Source organism: Cervus canadensis, chromosome 16 (assembly GCF_019320065.1).
Source record: "Cervus canadensis isolate Bull #8, Minnesota chromosome 16, ASM1932006v1, whole genome shotgun sequence".
Lineage (NCBI taxonomy): Eukaryota > Metazoa > Chordata > Mammalia > Artiodactyla > Cervidae > Cervus > Cervus canadensis.
Window position 1 is genome coordinate 65,060,933 of NC_057401.1, and position 14,738 is coordinate 65,075,670.

General features: G+C 49.8%; 1 protein-coding gene across 1 annotated transcript in view; it reads left to right on the forward strand.

Moving 5' to 3' along the window:
* Positions 1-14,738, forward strand: part of ANKRD33B (ankyrin repeat domain 33B) — a 98,708-nt gene that overhangs the window by 60,793 nt on the left and 23,177 nt on the right. The window contains exon 2 of the mRNA XM_043489106.1: positions 2,246-2,375. Coding sequence (XP_043345041.1) covers positions 2,246-2,375 — 130 coding nt within the window. The remainder of the gene's footprint in view (positions 1-2,245; positions 2,376-14,738) is intronic.

The window sequence follows — 14,738 nt, forward strand, 5'->3', positions numbered from 1 at the left end:
CATCGATTAGCACACAAAAACTGGATTCCTAGGGCCTTAGGAGCTGTGTGTGTGGCAAGGGGAATGGGACCGCCACACCCCCAACCCTCCACTCTTCAGTCAGTCAGTTCAGTCGCTCAGTCATGTCGCTCTTTGCGACAGCATGGGCTGCAGCACGCCAGGCCTCCCTGTCCATCACCAAGTCCCAGAGTTTACTCAAATTCATGTCCATCGAGTCAGTGATGCCTTCCAACCATCTCATCCTCTGTTGTCCCCTTCTCCTCCCGCTTTCAATCTTTCCCAGCATCAGGGGCTTTTCAAATGAGTCAGTTCTTCACATCAGGTGGCCAAAGGATTGGAGTTTCAGCTTCAGCATCAGTCCTTCCAATGAATAGTCAGGACTGATTTCTTTTAGTATGCACTGGTTGGATCTCTGTTGTTTGGATCTCTGTTGGATCTTCCTGTTGTTATCAATAGGGATTTATTTCTCATGGTTCTGAAGGCTAGAACCAACACCATAGTTCAAAAGCATCACTTCTTCGGTGCTCAACTTTCTTTATAGCCCAACTCTCGCATCCATACATAACTACTGGAAAAACCATAGCTTTGACCAGATGGACCTCTGTTGGCAAAGTAATGTCTCTGCTTTTTAATATGCTGTCTAGCTTGGTCATAGCTTTTCTTCCAGAGAGCAAGCGACTTTGCATTTCATGGCTGCAATCACCATCTGCAGTGATTGTGAAGCCCGAGAAAATAAAAATCTGCCACTGTTTCTACTGTTTCCGCATCTATTTGCCATGAACTGATGGGACCGGATGCCATGATCTTAGTTTTCTGAATGTTGAGCTTTAAGCCAGCTTTTTCGCTCTCCTCTTTCACTCTCATCAAGAGGCTCTTTAGTTCTTTGCTTTCTGCCATAAGGGTGGTGTCATCTGCATATCTGAGGTTATTGATATTTCTCCCAGCAATCTTGATCCCAGCTGTACTTCATCCAGCCCAGCGTTTCTCATGATGTACTCTGCATATAAGTTAAATAAGCAGGGTGACAATATACAGCCTTGACGTACTCCTTTTCCTATTTGGAACCAGTCTGTTGTTCCATGTCCAGTTCTAACTGTTGCTTCTTGACCTGCATACAGATTTCTCAGGAGGCAGGTCGGGTGGTCTGGTATTCCTATCTCTTTAAGAATTTTCCAGTTTGTTGTAATCCACACAGTCAAAGGCTTTGGCGTAGCCGATAAAGCAGAAGTAGATGTTTTTCTGGAACTCTCAGAAAAACATCTACTTGGGTAGAAAACTCTCGCTGTTTTATCAGAATTAATGCAGATAATTGACAGTGGACTGCTTCAACTACTCTCCATCTCACTCAGAGCAAACTCTAGTGTTGCCCTGGCCGCTGAGACCTCCTGTGGTCAGCAGCCTGCAGGCTGGTCCCTGGGTGGCCAGACCTGGCCCTCTGCCCACACCTTCCCCCTCCACGTCCCCTTGGCGTCTTCTTCCACCTCCTCTGTCCATACCCCATGTCCCGCGTCAGTTGAACCCACCCCTGCACTGGGTACTGAGCCGCGTGGACCCTGGGCTCACCACCTCCCTCACCCGAGGAGTCTACTTTATAACACATTCACGTCTTAGGTCTGTAGCGGATGCCTTTTCCTCCGGTTAGAATGGAATGCAGATTATAGATATCTGGCAACTCTGCAAGGAAGTAAGAGACTTCCGTTTGGCAGGCAACCCCGGCTTCCAGAGCTGGATGAGGAATAAATCTGTGTCGAGGTGGGATCGTGGTAAAGGTGGGAAATAGTTAAATGCAAGACATTTTATAAATAAATAAATATCTAAGCATAATGAGAGCCAGTTTTCTCATTGTTGATAAAGGGAATTGCATTCATGGCCAGAAAGAAAAACTAGAAAGAACCCAGTGAGGTTGGATTAAAATTAGTTGTTGATGTGAATTCATAGTTTTCAAGATGTATAACTAAAGATAGAAATAAATGTAGATGTAAAAACAAACAACAACAACAACAAAGAATGGAATGCAAATGCTCCAGGAGCAGGGTCTGTGTTACCTCGAAGTGTCTGGGCACAGTGCTCTGAACACCCGTGAGAACGGACCATGGCCGGCTGCTGTAGCTGGATGCTGAGACCCGGAACTGGGTCCTTGACCTCTCCACCCCTCGCTCGTCGTCCCGCCCATGGGGATGCTGGCTGGGTGTGCAGTGATGATGCTTTCTCTGCCTTTCTGACTCACTTCCCTCTTCATTTCTAGACCGGCCTCATTGTCGCCTGCTACCACGGCTTTGTGGATACTGTGGTGGTCTTAGCAGAGTGTCCCCACGTTGACGTCAACTGGCAGGACAGCGAAGGGAACACGGCCCTCATCACGGCGGCCCAGGCAGGTAAGACCCAGCTTCCCGTTCCCTCCCCAGAGCTCACGAGCTCGGACCAGGGCCCCCAGGCCGTGGGGTGCTTGCACTTGACCTCAGCTCCTGAGATGGGTGTCGGAAGTGTGTCACTGATCAGAGGTCATGCTTTACTGCTGAGAAGGACAAGGAAAGGGTTGAGGGTGGGTGCATTCTGTTTGTGCATTTGGGATAGCATGTTGCTGAGTCCACGCCCGTACTGCTGTCTGCAGGACAGTCAGTCCAGAGATAAGGGGTTGGGGCAAGGAATAGTGACTTTATTCAAAAAGCCAGAAGACCGAGGAGATGGTGGACTAGGGCCCCCAAAGAACCATCTTACCTGAGTTAGAATTCAGGCTTCATTTTCACTGAAAGGGGAGAGGGGCTGTGTGGCTGGTCGCTTACAAACTTCTTGGTGCTAGAATCCTTTGTTCTTATGATTGTCTGAGCAGGTCTGGTCACGGGGTTCCTGTAAACCTCCATCAAGACAATTTTCATTTTCTACTCTGCCACCTTTAATCTCTATATGAATGGAAACGTGTACACTTTTAAAGGTCAGAGCCTGGAGAATGGGCTGTCCTGTGCGGTTCAGGCTGTAGGCAGCATTGTCTTAGAAAAGGTGGAGATCCAGCATGACTGAGCACAGGCCTCGGAGCACAAGGGTTGCATCAAAAGGAATAGATCCATATGGAGTCAGGTCTGTTCTCTGTTACCAGTGCAGTTTACCCACGGGTGCAGGACTCAGTGTGGGGCGGAATTAGCTCTGCAACTGCCCGAAACCTTTGAACGTGTAACTGTAGTAGACACCCAGCTTCCACGTCAGCTCTCCTAGAGCCCAGCACCCCACCAGTTCTCGGAGACCCAGGGTCCGACAGATGCTGCTGAACTCATGAGTGGGAGAGACCTTAGTGACTGTTAATGTATAAAATGTGGACGCATTTAGGAGGTAACTTTGCACTTGGCCTGGAGATGTAGAGAAAAACTAGGGGCTTCTTGCCGAGAGGCTGTCAGTGTGACAAGGCGGGGCTGTTAGTGAGAGCATCTTGTAAAGGGTAAGCATCCTTCCTGCCCAGGATTTTCATCTCCAGAGGTGATCCTTACAAGCGCGTTGCCAAGCGCACTGTGCACAGCTCTCTGATTTTGGAATTGGACTCGGACATTCCTGGTGGCTCAGATGGTAGAGAATCTGCCTGCACTGCAGGAGATCCGGGTTCGATCCCTGGATGGGGAAGATCCCTTGGAGGAGGGCATGGCAACCCACTCCAGAATTCTTGCCTGGAGAATCCCCATGGACAGAGGAGCCTGGCAGGCTACAGTCCATGGGGTCACAAAGTGTCCGACAGGACTGAGCAACTTAAAGCTAACTTTGTGAGAGGAATAGGAAACTATGCTTGTTCCTTCAGACCCAGGCTTTATTTGTAACTGTAGCATTAACTGGGTTTGTAATTGACCGCTTTCAGAATTCTTGGCTTTCAAAATTCTATCTGTTGCATCACTCGGGTTCTCAGCTTCCAGCAGAGAAAGTGCTTCAGGCTGAGTTAAGAAGAAAGGGAGTTTGTCTATGAAAGGAATGTGGCCCACTGTTTGCTGTTGCTGAGAGCTGTTGAGAACTGGAGTCAGGGCCGGGAAGCTGCAGAAAACGCCCCGGACCAGACTGCATGTTGATTCTGGAAAGGGAACTTCTGTGGGCGCCACCCGAGGGGGAAACCTTCTTATCCCTCCCTGCATCACCGACTCCTGTGTCTAAGCCTGCCTGAATGGCTGATCTCGGAGCTTGGGGGAAGCAGAGACTCAGCGTCCTGCCATTTCATCCTTTTAACGGGAAGTCGTCTCTGCAAACCTGCTTTTCAATCGAGACGCCTAAGGTGGAAAACCCCCAGAGTCAGCAAGGTGTTGCGGCTGGGCTCACACCTGTCCACCTTGTCGGGAGTCAGGGCGTGAAGGCTTCCCTCATACAGAGGCACTCCAGATTCTGAAAGTCCAGGTGCAAAAGAGTAAAAGGATTTTGTGAGAAGCATTCAGTGATGGAGGCCTCATCTCTCGTTAACCTCACACTGACCAAGGACCAAGGCAGGGACCGGGGCAGTGAAGTGAAGGGCATTTCTGCCCTTGAGTAATTGTCCAGCTAAATAGCCATCTGATGGGGCTGTGATGGAAGGTGTGTCCAGAGATTTGGGGTGAGAACACCCCATCTAACCTGATGCTTTGGGACTGGGGTCATGGAGCAGGGGGCCTGTGCTGGGCATTGCAGAGGTCAGAGGCAGGCAGTTCCTGTTCAGACACCATAAAGCCTGGGGACCCAGAGGGACCCGGATCGTCTCAGGAAGGGCCGAGGACTGCATGCCTCTAGGATGGGAGAAGAAGTGGCCCCGTGAGGAAGCAGGACCAGGTGATCAAGGGTCTAGATCCAAGGTGAGGAGATGCACTTGAGTGGCATGAGGCTGGGTGGGTGGTGACAGGGGTGAGATGACCCTGGTGGACACGGAGTCCTTGTCACAGAGCAGAGAAGAAACACAGGCCGTGTGGCAGAAAGCTCAGGTCCCAGTGGTTGAGATGGTGGGCCACGGGAGGAGAGGTGGATCTGGGCTGGCTTTCAGCCCTTCTGGACGGTGGGTGATGCCAACTCAAAGAGGTGTGCATGAAAGGGTAGGTCATGAGGGGACATACGAAAGGAGAAACATCATCTCCACTTGGGCCCCAGGCCTTTGAAATGCTGAGCCATCTAGGTAAGCAGTCTCCACGGCCAGTGGAGAGTGTGGAGTGCCGGACTTCAGTTCCCACTGCGATACAGACGGGTTGCCAGGTATTTCTGGGCAGCGGAGCCATGGCATGGACTGGAGTCTCATCCTGGAGTATGAGAACGAACAGGAAGAAGAGGTTACTTAGTGATTTGCAAGAGCTCTTTGTATGTGTAGGGGTATTAGTGGTGCCTATGGTATCAATACCCATGAGGTACTTTCTGAATTCTTGCCTATTTGAAAATATTTTTATTTCGTACTCACACAGAAAAATACAACTTGCCATTTTCCTGTTAAAAAAAAAAAAGAAAAGAACTGTGTTGCAGAGGAACAATCTGAGTCCAGCCTGATTTTTGCCTTTGTGACACCCTGATATGTCTTAGACTGTGATGATGCCTGCCCCGCATCCTTGACAGTGCACAGAACCCAACCAACTGCCACCAACAAAAAAAACCTGAAAACAGTCATACCGTGTGTTTCCATTCCTTCTCTGTTTGACTCATGTTAGGCATATTTTTATTTTCGGGAACACTTTCCTGTTTCCTCTTTGAACACTGCATCAGCCTTGTTTCTTTCTTCCTGGGGTTCCCTCTTAGGTGTAGGTTAGATCCTCCTCTCAACACTCTGTCATCATTGTTTTTTCTTTTCTCTTCTTTAAGATCTTTGGAAATGCTTCACATGACTTCGTTAGTTAGTTTTAATACTATTCATTGGGCTGTTGTTCAGTTGCTCAGCTGTGTCCAGGTTCTTTGCAATCCCATGGACAGCAGCACACCAGGCTTCCCCATCCTTCACGATCTCCCAAAGTTTGCTCAAACTCATGTAGTTTTTTTCTTCATGAGCATGCTAATGTCTTAGTCCATTTGGGCTGCTAGTAACAAAAATACCATACGTTAGGCGCTTAAACAGCAGAAATTTATTTCTCACAGTTTTGGAGGCTGGAAGTCCAGGGTCAAGGTGCTGGGCCACTTGGTTCCTGGGGAGGCCTCTCTTCCTGGATTGCACATGGCATCTTCCTGCTGTGTCCTTGAACGGCAGAGAGAAGAGATCCAGGGGACTCGTGTCTCCTCGTGTAAGGACACCAGTCCTGTTTGATCAGGGCCCCACCCATATGACCTCATTTAACCTTAAGTTCCCTGCACAAAACCTCCATCTCCAAGTACAGACACAGTGGGGACTGGGGTTTCAACATAGGAATTTGGAGGAATACAAAGTTCGACTATCTTTACGCAGGGCTTGTGCTTCCCTGACTGGTTTATTTAAGTCAGAGATGACATGGCTAGTGGGATGCTGCACAGGGAACTCAGCTCGGTGCTCTGTGATGACCTCGAGGGGTGGGATGGGGGCTTGTGAGAGGGAGGCTTAAGAGGGAGGGGATATATGTATACATAGAGCTGATTCACTTTGCCGTACAGTGGAAACTAACACGACATTGTAAAGCCATTATCCTCCAATTAAAAAATAATGAATTAAAGAAATGATGGCATAGGTCCTTTCAAGGTTAGACAGAGGTCCAGCAAAGAGAGAAGAAGAGGGCTCCGTGTGTTTTCCAGGCTCTGGGTCTGGGCCTGGGGCCCAGAGAGAAACCCGGGAAGGCTGGGGTCGGTCACCCCAGCTGCTCCCCACCCTGGGCTGCAGGCGTGGGGTGGGGCAGCAGCCTGGTTGACTGTCTCCCGCCCCCTGCCTGGTGTCATCTCTGCAGCCAGCAGGAGCTGGGCGTGGGAGCACCATGGGCTTGGCTCGTGTGCCTGGGAGTTGGAAACAGCATCAGTGGGTTTCCATGCATCTCTGAAGCCCCTCTTTCTCTCTGGGGACTCTGGTGGAGCCCCCCGAGGGCTCATACCTATAAATTACAGGTCAAATACCTGTAATGCCCAGTCCTTCCCTGCAACCTGCTTCTGTGTCCACTGCATTAGATAGAAATTCCTTCCAGGAATTCTGGCCAGTGGATGGTGTCTTTCTGCGGTTTCTAGTACAGATAAGTCTTCTGCCCATTAGGTCATGAGTGGGAAGTGGGGACAGGGGACAGGCTTCTGTGTTCATGGACTTCCTGCTCTGCCCTCAGGAGAGCTGGTGGTCCCTGGTGGAGCCTCCCCTCCAGAAAATGTTAGACTGCAGAGCAGCTGGTGGGATGCAGATGGCTGGGGTGTGTTGAAGTGTGCGGGTACCAGTGGTGGGGGTGTGGTGAGGGGTTGGGGCTATGACCCAGACTGGTTCGTGCCGGAGGAGGCTGGCAATGTGGCGGCTCTCCTGGTTGCTTTCTCCACGCAGCCCTGCCAATGTTCTGATAAGCTGATTGTAAAATATAGTAGATAATGTTTGGAAAATAAAACACACAAGCAATTAAAGTTAAGGGTGAAAATTGCTTAGCTCCTCACTCCCAGTTCTTTCCGTTTTTACTTTCTGGAGGAAACCATTGTTAACGATTGGACATGTCGGTGGATTCTGTTTATCTTCTTTTAGAAACAAAACGTAATGTATTTCCTCTTTTTCCTGGCTTCCACAGCCCTTGACCTACTTATTTTTATGAACATGATTTGTTCATGCTCTGTATGGACTGCCCTCCCCCTTGCACGGTGCCCACTCCTTCCACTGGGGCCCTGACCCCTGAGACACCCACCCAGGCCTGCAAGGGAGCCTCCTGGCTCTGCCCACCAAGGTTTGGCACTGAATTATTTGGGAGCAGGGAAGGGTGGAGTGTGGTTTTGTGCTGTTCAGTTCAATCACTCAGTCGTGTCCGGCTCTTTGCGACCCCATGGACAGCAGCACGCCAGGCTTCCCTGTCCATCACCAACTCCTGGAGCTTGCTCAAACTCATGTCCATTGAGTTGGTGATGCCATCCAACCATTTCATCCTCTGTCGTGCTGTGCTTTAAAGAAAACCGTGTTTCCTTGTTTATCGTAATTGCCTCCATGTGAGGATGTGATTTTTCCTTAATATGTTGATACAACTCGGGATGATGACTTGCTTCCCTCCTCCCTGGGAGTATCATGACCTCAGAACACAGAGCCTGGTTGTCAGCCTTAAGCTTGTTACTGAACCAAACTTGGGTCCGCTTGCCAGCACACAGTAAAGCCAACCTCCTGACCCTGGGTTGTGGTGAAGGAAAGGGCAGCGTTTATTGCTGGCACCAAGTAAGGTATCCAGGCAGCTAGTGCTCCAAAGGCTGCAACTCCCCGAAAGGCTTTCATGTTTTTAAAGACAGGATGAGGAAGAGGGGTTGTCAGATGTCTGATCAGCTCATGGACATTCTGCTGATTGGTTGGTGGTGAGAAAACTGGAAGTCAACCTCATCAACCTCTAGTTCCAAGCGGTCTGGCATCTCGTGCTTATGGGCAGCACACAGTTAACTTCTTCCACCTGGCGGGAGTTCCAGCATCTGCAAAACAGCTCAGAGGACGTGGCTCAGAATATTACCTGTGGCCCTTGGGAAGGAACTGAAGGTCCTTGACTTTGTTTAATGGCTAAACTATTACTCATTTGTTTTGCTTGACTGTTCTCCTTCATTTCTGCATTTTCTCACTACTCTGATTAAATTTATTCTTTGGAACTTGAGGAAGGCCTAGGAGGCTAATGTGTTTTTTTATACAAACAAGAGGCAGACAGAGGACGTGGTGGGGTGTGTGTGTGTATGTCTGTCCTGAGAAGGCCCCGGAGGATCGTGCTCAGTTACAAGCTGAATCATCATAACCCACGCATGGATAATCTGTGTTTTAACCCAGATGGCTGGAGCCAGTCCCCAGGGTTTTGGATTGTGTAGGTCTGGGACTTCCCAGGTGGCTCCATGGTAAAGAATCCACCTGCCAATGCAATCTCTGGGTTGGGAAATTCCCTGGAGTAGAAAATGGCAACCCACTCCAGGATTCTTGCCTGGAAAATCCCGTGGACAGAGGAGTCTGGTGAGCTGCAGTTCGTGGGGTCACAAAGAGTCAGAAACGACTCAGTAAACGACAACAGTAAGGTCTGGGGTGAGACTCGCCCTGTGTGTTGCAGTGAGTTCCCAGGTGAGGCTGGTGCTTCTGGTCTGGGGACCTCACTTGGAGAACTGGAATGGTGGCCCAGGCACCTGTCAGCGGGCCTCCGAGCTGGGGCTGGAGTGGTTCACGGAGCCGGGTGAGATGTTATCACAGGGACACAGCTATCGCTAGATCGCAGCGAGGATAAAGGACAGCAGCTGAGCGCCTTTTCATGACTTTCATGTACTGATATTTTAACCAAAGAGGCTATTTGCAATTTTAGTGGATAGAATCAAATGATGCCCCATTTTAATCCAGTTCCATAACTAGCTTTATTTATTTGATGATTTCTTACTACCAAAAAACATATAGTAATAAGTGCTTACAGTGAAAAATCACTTCGGAAGTATTATTTTAAAAAATCATTAGAGATTTCCCCAGGACTTCCCTAGTGGTCCGGTGACTAAGACTCTGCACTCTAAGTACAAGGGGGTCTGGGTTCGATCCCCGATCAGGGAACTGGATCCCACATGCGGCAACTAAGACCTGGTCCAGCCAAATAAATAAAATAAATATTTTGAAAAACTGTTTAAAAAAATAAAAGCATTGTCCCTTTTCTCTCTCCCCAGTTCTCTCATTGTCTGGCCACATTCCAGCGGGTTACTTTTCCAGAACTCAGTCTCTCTCCTTTTCAAACACAAAGCGTGTGCAGGCACCTTTTATTTATATGGATGGGTCTGTGGAGACTTGATTTTAATTGTTTGCACTCAGTAGATCTAGGAGATCTTTCTGCGTGGACCAGTGCACCCCTGAGTGACGGTGTGTTCACGGCCATGTCCCTGGCGTCCAGTAACTGAGAAGGTCAGTCAACTGTGGCTCATCTTTCCATACAAGATCTTCTTTTTTTTTTTTTTTCAGTGGGTTTTGTCATACATTGATATTTATCCAGCAGTCACCTTATGTCCAATGTCTGTGTTATGTGCTGACTCTACAGGGGCGGGCAAGGGCACACACAACCCCATCTCCTGAATTTAAAGTCTTGGGCTCGAGGGTTTCTGAATTAGCCGGTTACAGACGACGTAGGAGTGTTCAGCCATTAGTGTCGGGGTCGGGGGTGGTGGGACGGGAGGGGGACAGTTTGGGGGGCGGGGGGCGTACCTGCCAACATCCTGGTGGAACAGGAGAGCAGAAGGTGCGCTCAGAGGCTAAATCGAGGAATGGGTAAGGGGACTGCGAGTGGGTGGGGACGGAGCTCAGAGGAGGGTCCTGGGGGGAGAGAGGGGGAGGGCTGCCCCCATGGAAGGAGGGCGGGGACCAGAGGCGCATCCCCTCGGCACCTTCCACAGGGCCCCTGCTAAGTCACACCTGAGACTTCAGGGCTAAGGGACCCGGCAGGTGTGGTTTGTGGAGGTCAGAGCAGGGCAGAGAAGGAAAGAGAAGAAACATGCGCACAGATTCTTAGAACTCCATCGCTTCATCAAAGGACCGGCGCGTTTTCAGCGTGTACATTTACGGAGCCCTGGCCAAGTGGTTTTCTGCTGCTGCTGCTGTTGGCTGTGCCACAGGGCCTCTGGGATCTTAGTTCCCCGACCAGGGGCTGAACAGGCGCCCCCGGCCGTGGAAGTGCGGAGTCTTCACCACTGGACCACCAGGGAAGGCCCTGCCAAGTGGCTTTTTAGGAAAAGCTGTACCAATTTTGATTTCGCAGTATGTTCCCCCGGACTGAGAATGCGTCAGCGCAAACGGACTTCGTTTACTGTTTGCAGCTGTGTGTGTGTGTGTTAGTGCTCAGTCGTGGCCGACTCTTTGCGACCCCAGGGACTGCAGTCCTCCAGGCTCCTCTGTCCAGGGGATTCTCCAGGCAAGAATACTGCAGTGGGTGGCCATTTCCTTCTCCAGGGGATCTTCCCGTCCCAGGGATCGAACCCAGGTCTCTGGCGTTGCAGATGGAGTCTTTACCATCTGAGGTACCAGGTGCAGTTGTGTTTCTGTGATTTTTATTGGCACCTAGGATCTGCTCTGGCGCTTTTGGGGGCAGTCTCCTGAGTGTCCAACGAAACACGCTTCCATGATGAGGAAACAGCCTTCTCTTGCAACATGACCTGTCTGAAGGCAACAGTTGGGGGTGAGGGGTGGTTGCTTCATTTTGTGGCATCATGTTGTCAGGACCTGGGCCTGGCTTCTCAAAAATTCTTGACCTTTTCCCTCTGGTCCCAAGATGGCCTGGCAGCTCCAAACAGTGTGGCTTCATGTTACAGCGTCGGACGCTTCGGGAAGGAGCAAGTCCCGGTCCGTGTTCTGTTCCCTGAGACGGGAGAGCGTTTCCAGAAGCCTCCAGCACAGCTTCGGCTTGCCTCACAGCTGTCAGGCTTGCCTCACACGCCCGGCCCAGGCCAAACCAGTCACTGGCCAGGGCGGTGCAGTGACCCCAGCTGACTTGGTCTGGTCAGCGTTGGCCCCCGCCGAATCTGTGTGGTCAAGGAAGGCTGGGAAGTGACCACACGTTTGTATTATTTGCTATCACAGCTGTGTATCTCAGCTGAGAGTCAGGAGTCCTGCCTCGGAGTGTAAATTAGGAGGCAAATGCCTGATATGCCTGTCTCGTGTTCTCTTCAAAGCCTGACTTTCTCAGGTTCTTCTGCAGAATCAGGATACAGCTGAGGGGCTTCCCTGGTGGTCTAGTGGTTAAGACGTCGCCCTTCCAACGCAAAGGGTGGGGGTTCAATCCCTAGTCAGGGAGCTTAGATCCCATATGTATTGTGGCCATGGTCAAAAAACCAAAACACAAAACAGAAGCAGTATTATAACAAATTCAACAAAGGCTTTTTTAATGGTCTACACTAAAAAAAAAATGTAAAAAACAGATACAACCGAACCTGAATTAGGCTTATTTATGGAGAGAATGTATGAAAATAAAGCCTCCAAGAATCCCTAAATATCACTTAGTCAGTAATTTTAACCTCTACCAGACTTGCCCTAACAAAAGTATAAAGTGAGATAATGGAAGGAATGAATTACATCCCGCGGGGAGGCTTTGTTTATTGTTCAGTCACTCGATCTCGTCCAACTCTTTGTGACCCCATGGACTGCAGCACACCAGGCTTCCCTATCCTCCACTATCTCCAGAAGTTTGCTCAAACTCATGTCCATTGAGTCAGTGATGCCATCCCACCATCTCATTCTCTGTCATCCCCTTCTCCTCCTGCCTTAAATCTTTCTAAAACATCAGGGTCTTTTCCACTGAGTCAGCTCTTTGCATCAGGTGGCCAAAGTATTGGATGGATTTAGGTGTTTCCTTTTCCTGTTTTGTGTTCCCCTTTAACAGAACGGCAGAAGTAAGATGAAGTCAGAAAACACAGGGGTCTTTCTGAACTGGTGATAATATCAAGTTGGTTCAGCACACAGCCTCTGGTGCATCCTTGAAGCCTGTTATTCATTGAACATATCTTTCAAGTTCAGTAGGAAATGCACTGAGAGCCAGTCTGGCATTATTTTTTAACTTATTTATTTGTTATTTTTGCCTGTGCCGGGTCTTCATTGCAATGTGCTGACTTTTCTCTCGTTGCAGTAAGTGGGGACTTCTTTCTAGTTGTGGTAAGCAGCCTTCTCATTGCAGTCACATCTCTTGTGGAATACAGGCTCTAGGGCTCCTGGGCTTCGGTAGTTGTGGTTCCCAGGCTTTAGAGTGTGGTCTAAATAGTTGTGGTGCATGGGCTTGGTTGCTCCATGGCATGTGGGATCTTGTTGGACCAGGGATCGAACCCAAGTCTCCTGCATTGACAGGTGGATTCTTTACCACTGAGTCAATGGCAACCCACTCCAGTATCCTTGCCTGGAAAGTCCCATGGACAGAGGAGCCGGCAGGCTACAGTCCATGGCGTTGCAAAGAGTCAGACACAGCTGAGCAGCTAACCCCAAAGAAGCCCTCCATGACATTCTTCATGTCACTTGCCGCTGGAGACGGGAGGCTTCAGGCAGCGGCCGGGGGGCTCAGGCCGCCTGTGTGTGTTCTGACTTGTGAACTGGATTTGGGGAGGGTCCCACTTTCGAGGAGAATGTATGACTTGGCCTGAGCCGGGGATAAACGCCTCTTCATTGTATTTATCTTATTTTATTATCACTACACCCGATCATGATTTGAGTCTGACTTCATTGTGATTTTTATGGATTTTTGAAGTGTTTTGCTTTTACTCGGTTTCTGTTTAAAATAAATTAGGGCTTGGCACGTCTCTCAGGTTTCCTAGCACTGCCTTGCCTTTTCCAGTAAACTCTAGTTTTCTGAGCCTTTCTGACCGAGCGCAGCAGAGCCACCTCCTTTGAAACTGCTGGTCCTGCTCCCCAATTAGCGAGGATGGCCCTGCTCCCCAATTAGAGAGGATGGCCTGTGTGTGCTCCGCAGATAGAGAGGATGGCCTGTGTGCGCTTCCCACTGCTGCCCCCACGTGCAGCCCCCCCCACCCCATTTCTGGATGGGAACAAAGAACCTGTCCTCTTCATTGGTGCTGCTGGAACGTGATGTTTCCAATCAACAGTTCCCTCTGCTGGCCTCATTTGGGAAATCCCATTCTGAGTACCTGCTGTCAGATCAATCAAGTCTGTGTGTGTGCGCGTGCTGGGTCATGTCCAACTCTTTGTGACCTTTTGGACTGTAGCCCACTAGGCTCCTCTGTCCCTGGGATTTTTCAGACAAGAATACTGGAGTGGATTGCCATTAGACAACCCTAATTCAGTAACGTTTTCCCATTTTTAGAGCAGCATGGGTTTATTGTCTGTTTTCTTTCCTTGAATGAAAGCATAAACAAGACTTTTAGCTCATAATTGGTACCAGTTACATGTTGAATGAGTCAAAAATTATTAATTGTGATGGCCATGTGATCTTGAGAATGTGTTTTTATGACTTGTGTTTAGTCAGTCATGTCTGATTCTTTGTGACCCCATGGACTGCAGCCTGCCAGGCTCCTCTGTCCATGGGATTCTCCAGGCAAGAATACTGGAGTGGGTTGCCATGACCTCCTTCAGGGGATCTTCCTAACCCAGGGATCGAACCCAGGTCTCCTACACTGCAGGCAGATTCTTTACGGACAGAGACACCAGGGACATGAAAATTACCAAATTTTCTGATCATGTGAACTTCTTTCAAGGGAGCAGTAGGAATCCTTCAGCTTTTTTACTTACTAAATATTTACCAAGCGTGCTGTCCGTTGGAAGTTTTGGACTTGCGATCAGGGTCATGAGGGTTATGGTGGCTGTGGGAATCCATGGCCACATGGAAATGCGACCCATGAGGCATCATGATGTAGGTGCCTGATTCAGTCTTGGGGGACGAGGGCAGAGCTTCCATTGGAAGGGGTGGCCCGTCGGGTAGCTGGGTAAAAAGCAAAGGAAGAACATATCTGGCAGGGGGACTGCAAAGACCAGTAGGTTAGAGAAGGCATGGCCCACGGGTGAATGAGAAGGGAGCTGTGGTCTTACCTGACAGCTCAGGGGTAAAGAATCCGCCTGCCAATGCAGGGGACTCGGGTCAGATCCCAGGTCGGGGAAGACCCCACATGCTGCAGGGTGACTAAGTCTGAGCACCACAACTACTGAGCCTGTGCTCTAGAGCCCAGGAGCCGCAACGAGAGAAGCCACCGGAATGAGCACCTCGGGCACTGCGGCTGGAGAG